Source organism: Anabas testudineus, chromosome 6 (genome assembly GCF_900324465.2).
Source record: "Anabas testudineus chromosome 6, fAnaTes1.2, whole genome shotgun sequence".
Taxonomy (NCBI): domain Eukaryota; kingdom Metazoa; phylum Chordata; class Actinopteri; order Anabantiformes; family Anabantidae; genus Anabas; species Anabas testudineus.
The window spans coordinates 15,827,827-15,845,141 of record NC_046615.1 but is presented as its reverse complement, the minus strand read 5'-3'; the positions used below and the strand labels follow the sequence as shown (position 1 = coordinate 15,845,141).

The 17,315-nt window shown below is 40.1% G+C and overlaps 3 protein-coding genes across 4 annotated transcripts; 1 reads left to right on the top strand and 2 right to left on the bottom strand.

The window, feature by feature from the left end:
* Positions 1 to 385: 385 nt before the first annotated feature.
* Positions 386 to 1,048, bottom strand: LOC113165698 (ribonuclease P protein subunit p25-like protein). The gene has a single exon (XM_026365392.1). The coding sequence runs from the start codon at positions 1,046 to 1,048 to the stop codon at positions 386 to 388; it is 663 nt and encodes a 220-aa protein (XP_026221177.1).
* A 1,886-nt stretch (positions 1,049 to 2,934) lies between these two features.
* Positions 2,935 to 9,091, bottom strand: LOC113165696 (protein mono-ADP-ribosyltransferase PARP6-like). Its single transcript, XM_026365391.1, has 22 exons — positions 9,068 to 9,091; positions 7,675 to 7,752; positions 7,179 to 7,273; positions 7,018 to 7,078; positions 6,829 to 6,919; positions 6,681 to 6,747; positions 6,377 to 6,526; positions 6,145 to 6,286; positions 5,898 to 6,029; positions 5,226 to 5,321; positions 5,045 to 5,137; positions 4,830 to 4,955; positions 4,660 to 4,725; positions 4,481 to 4,548; positions 4,331 to 4,379; positions 4,098 to 4,210; positions 3,919 to 3,991; positions 3,637 to 3,706; positions 3,448 to 3,527; positions 3,298 to 3,361; positions 3,118 to 3,202; positions 2,935 to 3,031 (listed from the first exon to the last, which is right to left on the bottom strand). The coding sequence occupies exons 1-22, from the start codon at positions 9,089 to 9,091 to the stop codon at positions 2,935 to 2,937; spliced, it is 1,920 nt and encodes a 639-aa protein (XP_026221176.1).
* Positions 9,092 to 9,692: 601 nt separating this feature from the next.
* Positions 9,693 to 16,339, top strand: LOC113166480 (pyruvate kinase PKM-like). 2 transcript variants are annotated; one of them, XM_026366631.1, is made up of 11 exons: positions 9,693 to 9,799; positions 11,100 to 11,278; positions 11,388 to 11,479; positions 12,724 to 12,855; positions 12,945 to 13,131; positions 13,220 to 13,490; positions 13,572 to 13,722; positions 13,834 to 13,986; positions 14,622 to 14,788; positions 15,519 to 15,700; positions 15,785 to 16,339. In XM_026366631.1, exons 2-11 carry the CDS (start codon positions 11,128 to 11,130, stop codon positions 15,889 to 15,891), a joined length of 1,593 nt encoding a protein of 530 aa, XP_026222416.1. In that variant the 5' UTR covers positions 9,693 to 9,799; positions 11,100 to 11,127; the 3' UTR covers positions 15,892 to 16,339. The 2 variants fall into 2 exon arrangements, with proteins under 2 accessions (XP_026222416.1, XP_026222417.1); XM_026366632.1 differs by having other exon boundaries at positions 9,753 to 9,799; positions 11,114 to 11,278.
* Positions 16,340 to 17,315: the final 976 nt, after the last annotated feature.

The following is a 17,315-nucleotide window of genomic DNA, read 5'->3' as shown; positions in this document are numbered from 1 at the left end:
AAGTAATACTAAAAATTATTGAATTATTTCATAGCTTTCACACAGTATATAATTTTCTGCTATTGGTTTGTTTGTTTTTTTAGTCAAACGCATGTAATTTCTTTTTGTAACTCCATAAAAAATAGGTCCATAAAAAAAAAATTCAATTGCATTGTTTTTTTGTGCCTAGAAATAAAAGCACTCAGAAAAAAAATCTTGACTGAGGTTCTCATAATTCATGCACAAAAGGGTTAAAAGAGTAACTTAAACAAACATTTAGATATAAAAGTTGGAATTCATCCATAGTTCTGATTCTTATTTCTTTAAAACTTGGCACTGAGAAAAAATTTAACAAAATTACCGGCTGAACAAGTCAACAGTGTTTTCCAGTATATCTGAAATATTATCAGAGGTGGGAGGTTGATGACGAACACACACTCGAGTCATCCTGACAGCGTCTCTTGACTGGGTGTTGTAAGGAGGGACTGAGATCTGGTCTAACCAGAGCTCTACGTCTCTCTGTGTCCTGTGTGGGGATATTCAGGCCTTGGGGGGCTTGGTATCCGGGCTCATGGGGATCCAGAGGGTCTTTGGAGAGCAGGATACAGATGGCAGCGACTGTCCTCTGCATGGTTACATCTTGTGCCCCTTGTTGTGGATTCTCCCAAACCTCATTCACAGTCTTGTAGTAGAGTTTGGACACCTGGTGCAGCCCTCCCACTCTACGTTTCAGAATCTCCACACAGGTGATGGTCTTGGTGAGCCCCCTACCTGAGCCAGTGAAGACCACCTGTCTCACGGATGTGCCATTGCTGTCTCTTATCTCTCCTTGCATGCGAGTTGTTGCAAACTGCAGTAAACTGCGGATCTTACTGCCTTCTTTGACACGCATGTGCAGGACGTCTGCTGCTAGGCCGGGGATCGGGTAGGGACTGCTGTCCTCTGTCCGACTCACTCTCCTGATGTTGCGCTGGCCAAGCTGTGAAGATGGGACATCAGGGATGAATGAACCAGACTGAGGTTCCATTACAGTGCTGGGTGCATCAATTGAACTCTTCACCTGACTCATAGATTCAGTGGTTTTTTAGAAAGTAACAAAATAATTTTGTTACTGCTGTTTCTGAGCCTGCAGCCTTAAGATTATTTGTGTATCTCCCCTGAGGTCTGGAGCACATGTTACTTATACTAGAATTTAAAAACTGATCAGCTTTGAAATCCAAACTTGTGACTTTTCTTGATCTTCTTTTGTCATCTGTCCACGCTGCATTTCCATTTTATTTTCTGAGCTCCAAAACGACAGCCAGCAGAAAAAAGGAGGCATTTCTTCTTCTAATCCCACTGATGTGAAGGAAAAGATGTCCTTGCTCTATTCAGCAGTGGGGACAGCTGATGCCAACAAACACATATGAGGCTCAGAGAGAGGCATGTAGAGTGGGACATAGTGCTCTTAAAGGAACATGCAACATTGTGCCTCATTTAATAATGTCTTTCACAGTCTAGTTCATTGGTTTTGGAGCAAAGCATTTGTTAATCTCATCAGAGCTCTGTTTTTTTTAGTCCACATGGTTGCTTGCATTGAATGGATGAATAAACACGAGTTAATGAGATCTAACAAAGCATGTAGTTGAAACAATTCTTTGTTTAACTGAACTGGTTTTGATTATCACATTAACACTCTGTTGTTGTAGATGTTACAACTACAATGTCACTGGGATAAAGATACAATGAACGTTATAGTCATGGAAACATAGAAAACTGTGGTTTTCATATCAACTTTTTCTTTGCACTATCATTGCAGAGCCATATGGTCCTCGAGACATGTCTTCCTTTGGGCTGTTACTGCAACTTGACAGTTCTCCTCCCTTCAGTCCTTTGTCTGCTGGGCTGACCCAGAAAATGAGTGCTACTCACTTTGTGCCTTTTCTGAATCAATGATTTAGGAGGAATATCACACCTTAGAGCTTCTACTTTAAACTTGAAACAAATATTAAGCCAGAGGTGAAGGTATTTTCACCTGCTTTCTTTAGAGGTGCTAAGATGGAGGAGGAGGTCAGGAGGCAGCTGTGGGACTCATATGGAACCAGTATCCTGTCATAATGGTGCACACAACTCATGTTATTCACTGACTGGAACAATAAGCTCAGAGATGTGATTGTCACTGTTGTTGATATAGTTCAGAATAAATTACAACTAGAGAATAATCTAGTAGCCAATAAAAGAGTGAATACGTTCCATCCCATTTTTACAGAAAGAAGAATTGCAGGAGACACAGGCTCATCTTATGAATGTGCTTATTGTATTATCCAGTTTAAACACCTGCAGCAGACTCCACTTACAGATGTTTTCACTTGTGATTGTCAGCAGCTTTGGGGTTTTATTGTATCACTCATCCAAGTAATGACATGGACCACAGAGTTAGTTGGTGGATGGTTAGAGCCCCATCTTGTGGTGCAACACATACAGTACACACATGGAACAACAAAGACATTCAAATTAGGCGGAAGTTACATTAACAGGAATGTTAAACAAATAAAAAAAAAGTATCAAACAAAATTGGTAAAAACTGTAAAAACATTTTAAAAATTGTATCATTATGAAATATTTTACAAAAGAAATACAGTACAGAGTTATGTTATGACAATAATAAAAAAATTTAGCTATATGCAATTTTAAGTTAAGGTGTCCTGTAAGGCTGTTGCAAGTGCATGATTCAAAAATCCAGTTTCTTCCCTCTTATATTGTTGTGAGTGCTTTTCACAACAACTAAAGCTGGTAGATGTAATAACAGATAGCTCATTGTTTAATATTCACTTATATATAAATAGAAACCAAACTTAATGCGTATAACCACTCAGAACAAAAACTTATTTCCAGCCCTGACATTTTTGCACCCATAAATAAAAGTGTGTATGTATCTAGTGTGTATGCGTGTTTGTTGTGCTTCAATTTGCTTTCTCAGCATGTCTTTGAAGCAATTACTTGTAAAATTTCCCTGTGGATCCTGGCATCCTGAGTGTTGATATGAACATCTCCCACCTGACCATTTTCATACCTGAGAAAGACAAATGTGGACTGGAGATTTCAAATTGGACAGCAGAGCAGATTTTTCAAGCACTAACTTCTTCATGTTTTACTCACACAAAGAGGAATCGTGTGCATACATTGTCAGGTATCGGGCACACCCAAATGCTCCCATGTTTCTGCAGGTCTTTTGAAGTTATGACTATAATACACACAGACAACCATTATATCACAATGTCACAAAAAACATAACTTATATCATAAGATGAAGAGTCTTTGTGATCATCTCATATTTACCCTCACACAGTGCAATGCAGTTCAGGTTCCTGCTCTGCAGAAACCTTGCTTGCCCTGGCTCATCCTGAAACAAGTCATGAATACAGGATGAGTTACAGATTTGTACAAAATGTGTTTATGCAGAGACTAGACAACATGTGATTGATCTACCTGTTTGAATTTGTTAATTCCGTTGTATTTATTCAGGAGTTCTTCTTTGGTTGGGATCTTATGTTGACCTTTACCCATCTCTGAAACAAGGAAGAAAGAAGCATACTAGATTTAATAAGCAATCTGCAAAGGGATTTTGTATTTTTACAGGGATAGTGCTAGAAACAACATTAAAGTATGTGTCCTTACCAGAATATCCAAAAGATATGCTTGAGATAGGACTCAAATAGATGCCCTTCCCGTATGCAGCTCCGTGAAGCTAAAAAAGATAATGTACAATAATATATAATGTCAGATTAGCTCTGATTTGGGGGCTACTAAGATTTTTGTGTTTCAAAGATCTAAATGCACATGCAATGCTTTTGTGAGTTAAGACCTCTACTTCTCTTCTTTTCTCTACTGTGAAATGTGCACGCTGATATAAAGAAGTTAGATAAATATTTAAAAACACAACGATTTGTTATGCTTTACCTGTAATTTTGTGTACGAGGCATTAACAAGCCCATTTCTCAAAATCGAGTGCCAGTTTTCAATGTGGGAACCACTGAGAAAAAAAAGAAAAAGTGTCTCAGCTAAAACAGGCATCACTTTCTGTATGTACGTGTTGCTATGAGGGTTGTTTTTAGAGGCGCTGCTGTGAATTTACTCACTGGAAAGCAAAGGTGCTGCCATAAAGTTTTCTGGCAGTTTGGAAACGAGCCTCTTTGGATGGAGGGCTGCTGATCAACAGGAACTGATGGGATGTGTGCATAAACTTCAGTTGCTATTGTGATAAAAATTTGTTAAAGAGACGAACAATAGAAGTTCTATAAAGTATAAAACACTGTATATGTTTTAATGCTAATAACCGAGTTAAACCATCAAACTCTATGTTCAAACTTACCCTGTTCGGTGGAAGCTTGACTATGTGTGATCTGTTGCTTGCTAAAATCCTGTTGTCAAATGTACAAAACACACAACTAGATATACGTATGATTTTAAAATATGTTAAATAAAATATCAGTACAATGCTGGTTTAGATTGTGTCACTGACCACTGTAGTAAGGGATGAGCGAGTGGGTCTATCTTATCCATCTGCTTCTTTATTTCTGAATACGGACCCTGGGAACAAAGAGATGTCGGAAAGCCAGCTTTCAGATAACTCTCCAACAAGGATCAGATGCAAATTTTGTGTGAGTAGGATTTTTTTAAGAGATTGAGAAGATGAGTCACCTGTGCAATCCTCCTGATTAACAAGATACTGTCCAGAGCTTTTTGCAGCCTGTCATAGCTTTTTCTCTGTCACAGCAAAATAATATGTAATTGTTTCAGAATATATATGGAAATATTGAATACTTATCACATATAAAGTCTGTGCTAAGTTAGATTGGTTCAGCTGATACCTTCGGACTAAAGGCCAGGATTTGGGGGTTACACGGATCAACAACAGAAGGGTATGGTTCAAATATGATGCTCTTGCGTGAAGACTGAAGAGCAGCTCTGCACATGGCCACCAGCAAGTCAATCACCTGCAATAACAGAAATTACTGGAATACAGTAATCCTATATTATGATCATTCATACTGTATATTCCATTGTGCATGCATTTGTTACCAACCTCTGCACCGGTGGCAACTTCTTCTGTAACTCCGGACATAACCCCCAGTGTATTAAAGGAAAAGACACATAGCTCCCTGGTGCAAACTGCAGGCTAAAAACACCAAGCAGAACACTTTTAACACCACCAAATAGGTGATAAAACAGTAAATTACCAATAATTTCTTTGTAATGAGCCATACCTTTAACATGGGTCCATTCTGAAACACATGGCGCTCATCACAGACCACACAGTATTCATTCAAAGTGGGGATTCTCTGCTCAACATACCTCATTACCTGTGCACACGATTAAAATCATGAACAAAAAGAAACCGGTATTAGTCCCACAGCGGGGAAACTGCATAGTATAAAAAAGGAAAATAGGTAAGAACTGTTGTAACCAGCAGCCAGCTTGACAGGTATGTTGTGATTGTATGATTACATTACATGTTACAGTCTGCTTCATGTGAACTAAAACCACGACAGATTTGGTAAATTCTTTTACTCGGGTGGGTCACCACATCCGCTGATCTGCTAACATTATTCCTGTTTGTTTTATGGTCGTGTTTCCATTACTATGATTGGTTTAATATGTGGAAGTGTGAAAGTAGAAGTGACTTCTTTCAGATCTGTGAACTGAAAACGGCACCTCTGTATCCGAATGCTTCTATTTGAACTTCTCCTTTTACAACACAACAGCAACACAAGGACTAGTGCTGTGTGCCTTGCTGAACTACTGCTGCACAAGATGAGGAAACAGCTAGCAGTCGCCACTAGCTGTCAGTGCAAGCAGAGTTATAGGAATGGCTACAATCCCTTTCAGACAACCTTCTGCAGCAATTGACTTGTTAAGCTTTCTGGACGAAGCTTTACCTGAACCAAGAAGCCATGCTGCAGAGTTGGGGTGGTCTTACAGTGCCTGATGGCCTGGGAAGAGAAAAGCAGCTCGATCAGCTGTTTGGTACTAAGCCGTGCCGAAGACTTGACAGCTGACACCACCACCCTCTGTGGACACACAAACACTTTTTCAGAACCTATGAAGGAATATTAACCTGGTTCAAACACAGCAGCAGCCAAGTAAACGCCACAGAAGTGTACAGTAAAATTCACCTTTCCTCACCTTTCCACTGGGTGTGTAGGTGAAAAGCTCTCCTGTTGGATTCTTGATGGTGTAGGAGGTTGTGTGATTTGTGAAACGGCTCAGTTTTATTGCTGGCAAAATGATCCTTCCACCCACAGTATTCCCCTGGAGCACATCTGACCTGCTCACAGTGAAAGAAAGAAGTTAACAGAAATGTGAATACTAAGTCAGTTGGAAATGAAACATCTGAATTAATTTGATCGTCAGATACTTCGATAGTGGGAGCCAGATGCTGAGTCTTGCACGAAACTTCTTGATGGTACCATTTGGCCTGAACCAGCTGTGTCTGCCCTTTTGTCGGACTTCAGTCTCCTTGTTCGTCAGGTGTTTCCACTCCCGAGATATGAAAACTGTGAGAATTCTGTGGAACATAAAGAGTTAGACAAGTTGGTCCTCATGCAATCAGCTAAAGGGAAATAAATAAGGAGGATAAAAGCCTAAAACACTAGAACAATGTGGAGAGAGCCTGTTAAACCATGCAGTAACATCATAACAGTCATAACATTAACACTTACTTCTGTAGCTGTTTCCCAAGACAAGAATGATCTGTGTTGGATGGCTGGAAGACTTCAACTGAAGGTACTGTGGTGAGACACATCACTTGCTTAAGTGTCACATTAATCTACAGTAACTTCTGCTTGTAGCAGTGTTGCTGATTCTCACCAGGTCCATATAGATACTGAGAGAGAGAGAAGTGCAGACGGATAATGATGTGCTCTGATGGATTAATCCTCCAGGCCTTGGCTACCTCCTCCTGGGGGCAACAAACAGTGCCGTAATATTAAACAGGCCCAGATGTCATCACGGCAAGCACACTTTAATAGAACCGAATGAATTGTTGATTTAACTTACGTCCAAAAGATTTGAATTAATGTTTAAGTCGATGTCCACGCAATCAATTGAGCCGTACTCCCTGGCAGAAGAAATGGAGGTGAAAGACTGACAGTGCAGAAAAGCAGCAGTGATTCTTTCATTTTAAGTCTGTGAAAGAGAAAAGATGTTCAGACTTTTACCTGACAGACACAGCAGAGTCTGAATACAAAGTCCTGACTGCCTCAATGTCTGCGTTCAGCTGGGGGTGGTGATGCAGGTCAGTGGCACAGCTCTCCTGCCGAGACAAACACACTTGCCTTATGGTCCAAACAGCTCAGCACCACAGGGGGCTGAGAGATTAAACCGCTCACAGGTTTCTACAGAAATGGCTGAGCAGATGTTTCCTTAGATACAAAACGTGTGTAGCATGTTATCTTTTGGTCCTAAATTCATAATAATGAATACTCATATAATGGTTTCTGAAACACTGCAACACACACTGTTGAAGGTGTTTATTATAGATGTGTTAAAGGACAGTGTGTAATCAATCATAATAGACCTGTGTATATCAATTATGAATGCTTTAATTGAGAAATTACAACTGTCAACCAACACATGCATTAAATGCCAATACAGCATCCACAAACACACACAAAATTATAATTTCACACATAGGATACAGAAACTGGTGTTTACATATATTCCACACTGGTTGTCCTCTGTGTCACTGTCCTCATCAGTCTGGCTCTCTGTCCACTGCTGACATTCAGTATCCTGTTGGGTTAATTGGAAATGCTGTCAGTCAAAGCAAAACAAGATACAGCAAATTGTTCTGTCATTATCATAGTTGAACGACTTGACTGCACACAACCTACTACCCTTAAAACACTAGCAGATGGTGTGACATTAATTAATATTAGCATGTGGAAATAGGAGGGAAACTGGGGACTTACTGACTCACCATGTTCTCGTTTCTTTGGCACGTCTTTAGCAACAATCAGCTCTGTTCACTCCGCTGCGAACAATCAAACACAGCTACCTTTACACTTAAAACTGTGCTGGTATTTTCTTCAGAATGCATTCATTATCAACATTATTGTCACTTGCATTCCTTTATCACAGTATCTACAGGACCAGAGTGAGTGCTAGGTAATTAAGTGTCACAATAATAATACAATATTAAAACTTTACCTTTCTCTCATGAAGAAAACTTGGAGTCTCCACATGTTCCACTTCAGCAAACGCCTTCAAATCTAATCAACTCAATCTCCAACTTTAGTTAAAGAGAAAAACCAAAACAAATCCATGCATCATACTTTCCACTTCCAATTCAGGCTCATAAATCAGTTTTAATGTGTCGAAGAAAACAAAGATCCCTGGTGCTGATTTGATGGATGGTGACCCAGGTGATGTTTTGCATTCATAAGTCTTCCTTTCTGTCTTCTGTGCTGCCGTCTGACCTTAATCTACAGTTACCCTTGTTAGCAGTCACCTGCTGCTCTGCAGTCTGGCCACATTAGACACTTGTAGGAGTGCAAACACCTTCTCAATAAGGGATTTCCTCGAGTAATCCACTTAGACGTGTGTAGGTGTCTGTCATGTGGCTGTGTAAGTGGGTGGGTACAGTATCAGTATAAAACGGCTGGATAGTGTAGTGGTTAAATCACTGCCCTCCATGTGGGAGACTGTGATTCAAATCCTGTCTGTGGCCTACCTCCAGTAGAGGTCCTTAGGCAAGACCTCCACACACAGTCGCTATGGATAAAAGCATCTGTTGAATGTAAATGTATCATGAACCCCAATTTATCCCATATACTGCCGCCAACCAGATGAATGCAAAGCAACTGAAATTTCACATTTTGAGCTGCACAAAGGTGGTATCTGTTCGTGGGCTATAACTTTCACACCTTACATCTTAGGACCACAAGATAAATTAAATTCACAGGATTCATATTTCTCCATGTCCCAACTTTTCTGCCAATGGAGTTTAACCAGACTACAGACTCAAAACCTTTCACACTTTTGGTTTAACATGCATCCTTAAATAAACGGGAGGCGGGTGAATGTCAGTTTGGAGTCAGATTTCTACCTCATGAGTGATCACAGCATCCATACGTTCCAAAAATATTTAGGAGTCAAGGACACAGATGAAATACTGTAGCAAGGATTTATTTTACCATTTTAAATAGCTCCATAGACAGAGGTTACAAGTAACTTAGTACATTTACTCAACTACTGCCTTTACACTTTTAAGGTAGTTGTACTTTATGTTACATCCATTTTATGTTTCGTTTATTTTTATTCCACTGATTTTTAATGGGAAATGTACTTTGACATCTCTGTAAAGAAGAAATAGGTCACTTTCTTAGTAATAGAAATTAAAGATAGATAAAAGATAAAACATTTTAAGATAAAATTCGGGTGAAATAATATATTTAGAAGCAGACACATGTTATGCTATATGGATATTGCGTTATTAATTAAACGTATTGTTAAAGCACAATCATCACAGCTTCTAATTGAAGGAGCTTCACGTCCAAATTGACTCGTGATTAAATATTTAAATACAATAAAGCTGTGTGATTGGTCAGTCGAACCGATGCCTCCCTCATCATTTGTCAAGGTTTGAATAGTCATTTAGAGAAATCCAAATTACACGTCGGATTTCAAGTACACATGTGAACTATCAGACTTCACGACCTATTTCCTGTGTCATCGTGTTGTTGACGCAGGAAAGTAGTCCCGGTCAGTGAGGGGCGATAAAAAGTGTCGCTCCAGCGGAACCAGTGGCGCTGCGGTCCCTGCAAAGTTCACCCAGTAGGTGAGTAACACAGAGGCTGGAGGTCTCCTCTGAGTTTTGATCTTATTTGCTAATGACAAAGTCAGTTGTTTACTTCTTTTTATGGTTTACAAAATGTAATTTTAATCACAGATAAAACTTTTTTTCTCACCTTATTAACAGTTTTTTTATTTACAAATTTTTGTTCACATTAATTAGTATTAGTTTCCAATTATGGTTCAGTTATTTATCATTCGTAATCATTTTTGCACAAGTAAGCCCAAATTGACCTCAAATACTTTTAAATATACCATATCCCAAAACAGATTTTGTAAATGTGTCCTTGTCAACCTTATATTAATCTACTGTATGTGGCTTTGTGACTTTTTATTTATTTATTAAGATGCCTATTTACTCTAGCTCTCGGTCTTGTGCTGCTACAATGCTGGATTTATCTGTGTGGGATAAACAAAGTATTTCATTAGCATTTTATTATTATTTATTTTATCGTATATTTTATCTTTATTCTTATATCAATATTGGCAGTGTAGATTGAAATATGTCTGCAGACACAAATAAAAATGGTTCTTTAATTCTGATGGATTGTCAACATCACATTTTTTAAGTGTACATTTTCTACAGTTCACAAACATTCTGAGCTGAACACGTTATAGGTTATTAGGTGAATGTTAAGAGCAGAAATGGTGTCCGAACATGCATACATACACACATCATGTTTCCATGCACGGACTAACAACACACATTTGTCATGCATGTTGCATTCCTCTGTTGTAGCACACTATAAGTTGAATCCTGATACCTCTGCTTTGTCTTTTTAATGTGCACCCTCTGGGTTCTCAACAAGCAGTGCACTGCACAGACCATAAACTTTCTGCTTCCTCTTGGAGTTTATTTTATTTTTTTTGTATGAATCACCTTTAGCCTCTGTCAGAAGTGACCAGCTCCTCTTCTTCAGCTGCACATAATCTCCCACTGGAATGTGCAAGAGTGCAGTCAGGCAGGCACATACTGTCATTGTTGCTTTTTGCACCGGCTGTTCGGTCAGTTTACACTGCCACTCTGCACTGGTAGAGACTTTAAATTAATCCGTGGAGAGGTCACACCTTATAATAGGTGTGAATTTTTCCCTTCAGAAAATTCATAGATTCTTATTTTTATTTCCTTTGTTGTTTCAAAACCCTTTTTAGACATATGTTGTTTTTTATTGAGCTTCAATCACTGTGTCACCTGGACTGGTATCTGTAATCCAGGAAAAATGCCACAGGTAGAGTTATTAGGTACTAATCACTCACGTCTTTTGTTTCCCTTTGTTTCTTCTCAGGACTTTTCCTGCAGACACAGATCCAGTCATGTCGAAGTCAAAGGATTCGGGTTCTTCAATCATTCACACCCAGCAGCTGCAAGCTGCCATGGCAGACACTTTCATTGAGCATATGTGTCTGCTGGACATTGACTCTGAACCTGCTGTGTCTCGAAACACTGGCATCATCTGCACAATTGGTCAGATACTATAATATAATACTATAATATAGATATAATAATATATTATTATATCTAAGTTTAAAACAACCGTATGACCTTAACAACCTTCATTCATGTCTCACTGTAGGACCTGCCTCTCGATCTGTCGAGATGGCCAAGGAAATGATTAAGGCTGGGATGAACATTGCAAGAATGAACTTTTCTCATGGTACACATGAGGTGAGTGAAGAGTAATTTTTCATTTACTATTTTCGCCTCAGAAACTTCACTCAGACGTCCTGGCCTGTTCCACAATCCCAAATGTGGATGTCACAGCAGGTAATTTGCCATCAGATGTCGACGGCAAACACCTGCTGTGACAACACTGATTATAGCACGTCCAAAAGTGCAATATGCACAAGAGTTTGAACTCAGACAGAGCAGCGCAGGAGTAGTTTCTTTGCCCTCTACAAGCATTTAATTATGGATTTACCCTTTGCAGCTGCAGCAGTGTGACATTACTCCCGTGGCCTAGTGACAGTCAGTGGTTGTAATGTGATCTTTGAGCGTGTACTTGCCCCCTTCAGTGCATGGTCTGTGTTGTAGCTTGTGATTTGGAAAGTCAAATGCATCGACGCCAAATCTTTGGCCGACCTTATACCGCTGACCCCTCGCCTTTAAAAGTCATGTCTCTTCACCTTTTTCACTGTCACCTGAGTGGACGAGTTGTGAAATCACACATCAGCTGTACTTTGAGTACTCGTGGTTGATATTTGGATCTTCAAAGGTTAACTGCAGTGATTTTTTTAACTCAACGCTCAGAATGGCTTTTGAGTTGTCTGTGCAGTGGTGTGACAGCTCAGCACTGCTTAATAAAAAATATCTGTATTTAGCTACAACAAAATAATCAAACTAATAATCATAACGTCCGAAACCGCAATAAAGTTGATGTATAATTTATTATAAGGAGGGCAAAATAAATTTGACCTCTGTCTCATTGGTGTGTCAGTTGTCAGTACAGCTATAAATAGGTCTTCACTGAGCGTCAGCCTCGCAGCAACAGAACAAGTATAAGTCGTGCAGAGACACCACAGTGAGGCATTCATTATTGACTGAAGACAACTGGCAGTGCTCACATTAAACATTGTTATTCAGTTTTTAGCCTGTAGTATGCATTTACTAGACAGAGTAGTAGTTGTACATGTTTGTCACATTGAGTAGAAAAACATTATGTGAGGCTATTTTTGTGCACTGACTCAGAACAATGCAATGTGCTAAAAATGTGTTGCAGTTGTCGCACAAGATTTTCTACATAATTATGTAGCCAGTGTCATGTTGTCCATGTGACGGCGTAAGTCTACCTGCTGTTGTACAAACTTTAACTTTTTGAGATTTTGACCCATAGGTGAGTTTGTACTCATACTCTTACTTTACAACAATGTAATACATTTTCTATGTTTTTTGTGCCATCCGACATCATATAGTACCATGCTGAGACCATCAAGAATGTCCGTGATGCAGCCGAGAGTTTTGGGCCTGGATCTGTTGACTACAGACCAGTGGCCATCGCTCTGGACACTAAGGGACCAGAAATCAGGACCGGACTCATCAAGGGCGTGAGTTCTTGTCAAATTACTATTTTTAAGTTGCTGCATGAAGTCATTCTATCCTGAGAATCAACAGACTTTCTTTTGGTCCTGTTCAGAGTGGCACTGCTGAGGTTGAGCTGAAGAAGGGTGAAACCATCAAGGTCACACTCGACGACGAGTACAAGGAGAAATGTGACGAGAAGGTTCTGTGGCTCGACTACAAGAACATCACCAAGGTCGTGCAGGTGGGAAGTCACGTCTATGTTGATGATGGTCTGATTTCCCTCAAGGTTAAAGAAATTGGTAAGCACCATCTGCTTTGTCCATGTCCATTTTTAATCTTCTGCCTGTTTGTGGAAATTAAGTTTTTCTTTCTCCTATGTCTCCAAAGGCAACAACTTCCTGATATGTGATATCGAAAATGGTGGCATGCTGGGCAGCAAGAAGGGTGTCAACCTCCCAGGAGCTGCTGTTGACCTGCCTGCTGTGTCTGAGAAGGACATTCAGGACCTACAGTTTGGCGTTGAGCAGGGTGTTGACATGGTTTTCGCCTCCTTCATCCGTAAAGCTGCTGATGTTCACGCTGTCAGGAAGGTGCTGGGTGAAAAAGGCAAGGACATCAAGATCATCAGCAAGCTGGAGAACCACGAGGGTGTGCGCCGGTGAGTGGATCATCGGTGGCCACGATTAAATCTGCAAGAGATTAGGGTGATTGTTAAACTCTTTCTCTTTTTGTCTGATAGATTTGACGAGATCCTGGAAGCTAGTGATGGAATCATGGTTGCACGTGGAGACCTGGGCATTGAAATCCCGACAGAGAAGGTCTTCATCGCCCAGAAGATGATGACTGGCAGGTGCAACAGGGTCGGCAAACCCATCACCTGTGCCACACAGGTCGGTGTCACCACACCTGAGAGCACAGATTAGTGGAGAAGTTCCTCTTTTTAAAAGGAAAAGTCTATCAAAGAGCGTGCACAGACATGAATGACATGTTTTCTCCCACAGATGTTGGAAAGTATGACCAAGAAACCTCGCCCTACTCGCGCTGAGGCCAGTGATGTTGCCAACGCTGTGCTGGACGGCAACGACTGCATCATGCTGAGTGGTGAGACTGCCAAGGGAGACTACCCCCTAGAGGCCGTGCGCACACAGCACATGGTGAGAGCACTTCCTAGTCATGTCCACTGTATCTGGGCATTACATAGGCATCTTTAATAATAATAATTATAACAGTGTTTTTGCAGTTGAAGAGTAAGTGTGCAGATGTAATTGCAACTATAGAGGCTATGATCATTTAAATCTGTCCTCTGTCCTCGGTCAGCTATGGCTGCCAAACAGAAGTATTTTTAATGACAAAAATTAACCATGTTTTGAAGAAAATTATTTCTTTAAGTTTTGTGTGTGGAGAAAAGAAGCTTCCACACTGTTAACAGCTTGGGTTTCACTAACAGCTTGTTTAGTATTTGTCTTTTTTTTTGTTCCTGTTGCATCGTCCCTCCCTCCATCATCTGCTACGAGACATCTCTCCTTGTCTCTTGCATTGTGCTTTAACTGTGTGATCATACTGCTCAATTAGCATGTGTCTGAGGACCTGCAGTGCTCAGCAACAGTCCCCGGACATCATGGCCACTGCTGTTGTTTAGCTTCATGTCTCAGTGTGCTTTCAGGTACGAAGACTTCAGCACTAAGATAAACTGTCCTAGCTTTGTCCTTTTAAAATACAAACTAACTGAAGTTTTAAACAGACTGTGTGGCTTCATCCTGACAAAAGATTTCTGTTTTCACACGTTCAGATTGCCCGTGAAGCCGAGGCAGCCATGTTCCACAGGCAGATGTTTGAGGAGCTCCGTCGCATCTCTCATCTGACCCGTGACCCCACCGAGACCATCGCTATCGGCACAGTCGAGGCTTCCTTCAAGTGCTGTGCCAAAGCTATCATTGTGCTCACCAAGACTGGCAGGTGAGAATACAAGACGTCCATGTCTTGCAAATCTCCTCTGTAAAAGCTATGAGTCATAATATCCTCCACTATGAGCAAAGAAACTGGTGCATTTTAATATCTCTCTATCCCTCCACCTCCGCTGCCTCCTCCACAGATGCCCACGGCTCATATGGAGTGTGCCAACTTTCACTGCACTCACAATCTGCGCTCCACTCGTGACCTTTTGAGATCTGAACCCTGACATTTTAGAAGTTAATTTTAACTCCCTGTTCATTCCTCTCCATTTGGGAGTTCATCCTTATAACACATGATACAGAAGATGTACAACTGTCAGCTGGCTGGATTTCGTAATGACAATGGCATATTTAGAGAGGCTGTAATTATCATATTTCAACATCAACTATTACATGACTACTTGTATATAAAAGGAGATGCTCATGAGTGATAAACACTAACTATCTTATGTTAAATCTTAATATTGTTTTCAGCCACAGCAGGCAGCTGTTATCAACAAAACAGCTCTAGAAACCCACTAAAAACTAATTGTACACCATAGCTAACAACGTTAGTTAGTACATTTAGTAGCAGTATTTATCCCAGGTGTTGGTGGAGAGAGAGCACAGAGAACAAAACAAAGCTAGAAAGAGATGATTATTTAGTGTGCTTACAGTTTCCACCCAAAGTACGTACATTGAAAATGATTGTCGGTGTTGAAATGTTTCATTTCTAAGTCTTTCTGTGTCTTTAGGTCTGCTCACATGCTCTCGCGGTACAGGCCCCGTGCCCCCATCATTGCAGTGACTCGCTGTGGCCAAACGGCCCGCCAGGCTCACCTGTACCGCGGTATCTACCCTGTGCTCTACACCAAGCCTGCCAGCGATGTCTGGGCTGAAGACGTTGACCTGCGTGTGAACTTTGCCCTGGACGTTGGTGAGTGTAAAAAGAAAAAGACGTATGAAAACACACTGTTCGCTTGTAGGATTCACTCAATGGCTCGCTTTTCTCTGTCTTTAGGCAAACACCGCAATTTCTTCAAGTCTGGTGATGTGGCCCTTGTTGTAACTGGCTGGCGCCCAGGGCCAGGTTACACCAACACCGTGAGAGTTGTGCTGGTGCCTTGAAGTTTATGAAAGGAAACCAGTAATAGCTCCCCCTCCCCTCTCCACTCAACCTTTCTCCCCACAGGTCAGACTTCTCTTGTCTAAAGGTCACAACCAGGCCACTCCTGCACAGGACTTGTCGTTCACAGACAGTAACTTCATGATTCCTGTCATCCATACGTGCAATTTATTGTCTAGATCCTGCTGCCAGAGACTGAACTCAGAACCTTTTAGTGGAAACTCTTCTGTCAAGTATGTGCCGACTCTGTTGGCATGGTGAACAAAGTTGAAATGAGTGCTGCTTTACATCCACGACAAATTAAATTCTAAGTCCACTATGTACTTATTGTCATTTCATTTGTTTGTGGTTGGTACCATGAAGATTGTGCTGTAATTGTCTTGTGTTGACAGTAGTGTGTCACTGTGAATTGATCTGGCATCCATCCATTAAAAGGAACTCTTGGGTCAATTGTGTTTTCTTTTATTAAGTATTTAGCTTGAGTACAGTTTAACTCCTGTACTTTACTTGAATATTTAGATTTCACAAAGAAGTAATGTTTTTAATTCACTGACAGCACCAAACAAACTAATTATCTATTTTACACAAGTTACGATTCTATCAAATATAATGCATGCTATAGTAATATTTACCAGTTTATAATGTCCTGAGCTCTCCCTTGATCGGTCATAACATTAAAATGATGCTGCAAAAGTAATTCCACTAGTTTAAGTACATTTTGCAGTTAATACCTTTGTACATATACTTAAGTATGCTTTGAAATGCAGACCTTTTACTTGTAATAGAGTATTTCTCTATTTCTTTTTGTAATGCTACATTAAAGTCGGGCTTGCATGTTTTAGAAAAAAGACATTATGAAACATATTTAGCTTGTTTTTAATTATGACTATTTCACCATTTCACACAAGTGGGCTCAATAAAAATCCTTCATCCAGAAAAGTTCAATGACTTCTCTTTGACCATGTTTAATCCTAAAGTTGTTGATATTCAGCAGTTGGAGAAATTCTGGAAAAATTACATCAGGCTGTTATATAATAATGCAATCTTCAAAAAAAAAAAAAAAAAGTAGTTCATCTAGTGGAGTTATTCCAGGACAGGGAACATCTTTGTCCTGGATGACATTTGACTAGAACAAGTTTTGTATGATTTGGATTGACCAGGCAGATTCATTTCAAAGAGAAACAGCTTATTTTAATCAAACCTTGCGGTCGTGGCGAATTAAATGTCTATATTTACTCACTAATCCAGCAGTTATCACTCCAGGAACACAGCAAATAATTTTATTTGTATTGACGAGTGGAATATCTGACAGATTATAATCCTGGCTATTTTAAATGTTGGCAGTTCTCAATTTATAATCCGGCTTAAAGTCTGAAACTTCACCAGCGTTTTATCAGATTCTCCTTCATGCCACGCTCTGCTCTTG

What these genes read in the sequence shown, in the direction of transcription:
- LOC113165698 (XM_026365392.1), bottom strand. Translation starts at nt 1,048, where the DNA reads ATGAGTCAGGTGAAGAGTTCAATTGATGCACCCAGCACTGTAATGGAA.
- LOC113165696 (XM_026365391.1), bottom strand. Translation starts at nt 9,091, where the DNA reads ATGGATGCTGTGATCACTCATGAG. An exon ending in GACTCTGCTGTGTCTGTCAG is followed by an intron (nt 7,079 to 7,178) that starts GTAAAAGTCTGA and finishes TTCTTCTGCCAG; the next exon opens with GGAGTACGGCTCAATTGATT. An exon ending in AAGTTGCCACCGGTGCAGAG is followed by an intron (nt 4,956 to 5,044) that starts GTTGGTAACAAA and finishes CTGTTATTGCAG; the next exon opens with GTGATTGACTTGCTGGTGGC.
- LOC113166480 (XM_026366631.1), top strand. Translation starts at nt 11,128, where the DNA reads ATGTCGAAGTCAAAGGATTCGGGTTCTTCAATCATTCACACCCAGCAG. An exon ending in GGACCGGACTCATCAAGGGC is followed by an intron (nt 12,856 to 12,944) that starts GTGAGTTCTTGT and finishes GGTCCTGTTCAG; the next exon opens with AGTGGCACTGCTGAGGTTGA. An exon ending in CCATCACCTGTGCCACACAG is followed by an intron (nt 13,723 to 13,833) that starts GTCGGTGTCACC and finishes TTTCTCCCACAG; the next exon opens with ATGTTGGAAAGTATGACCAA.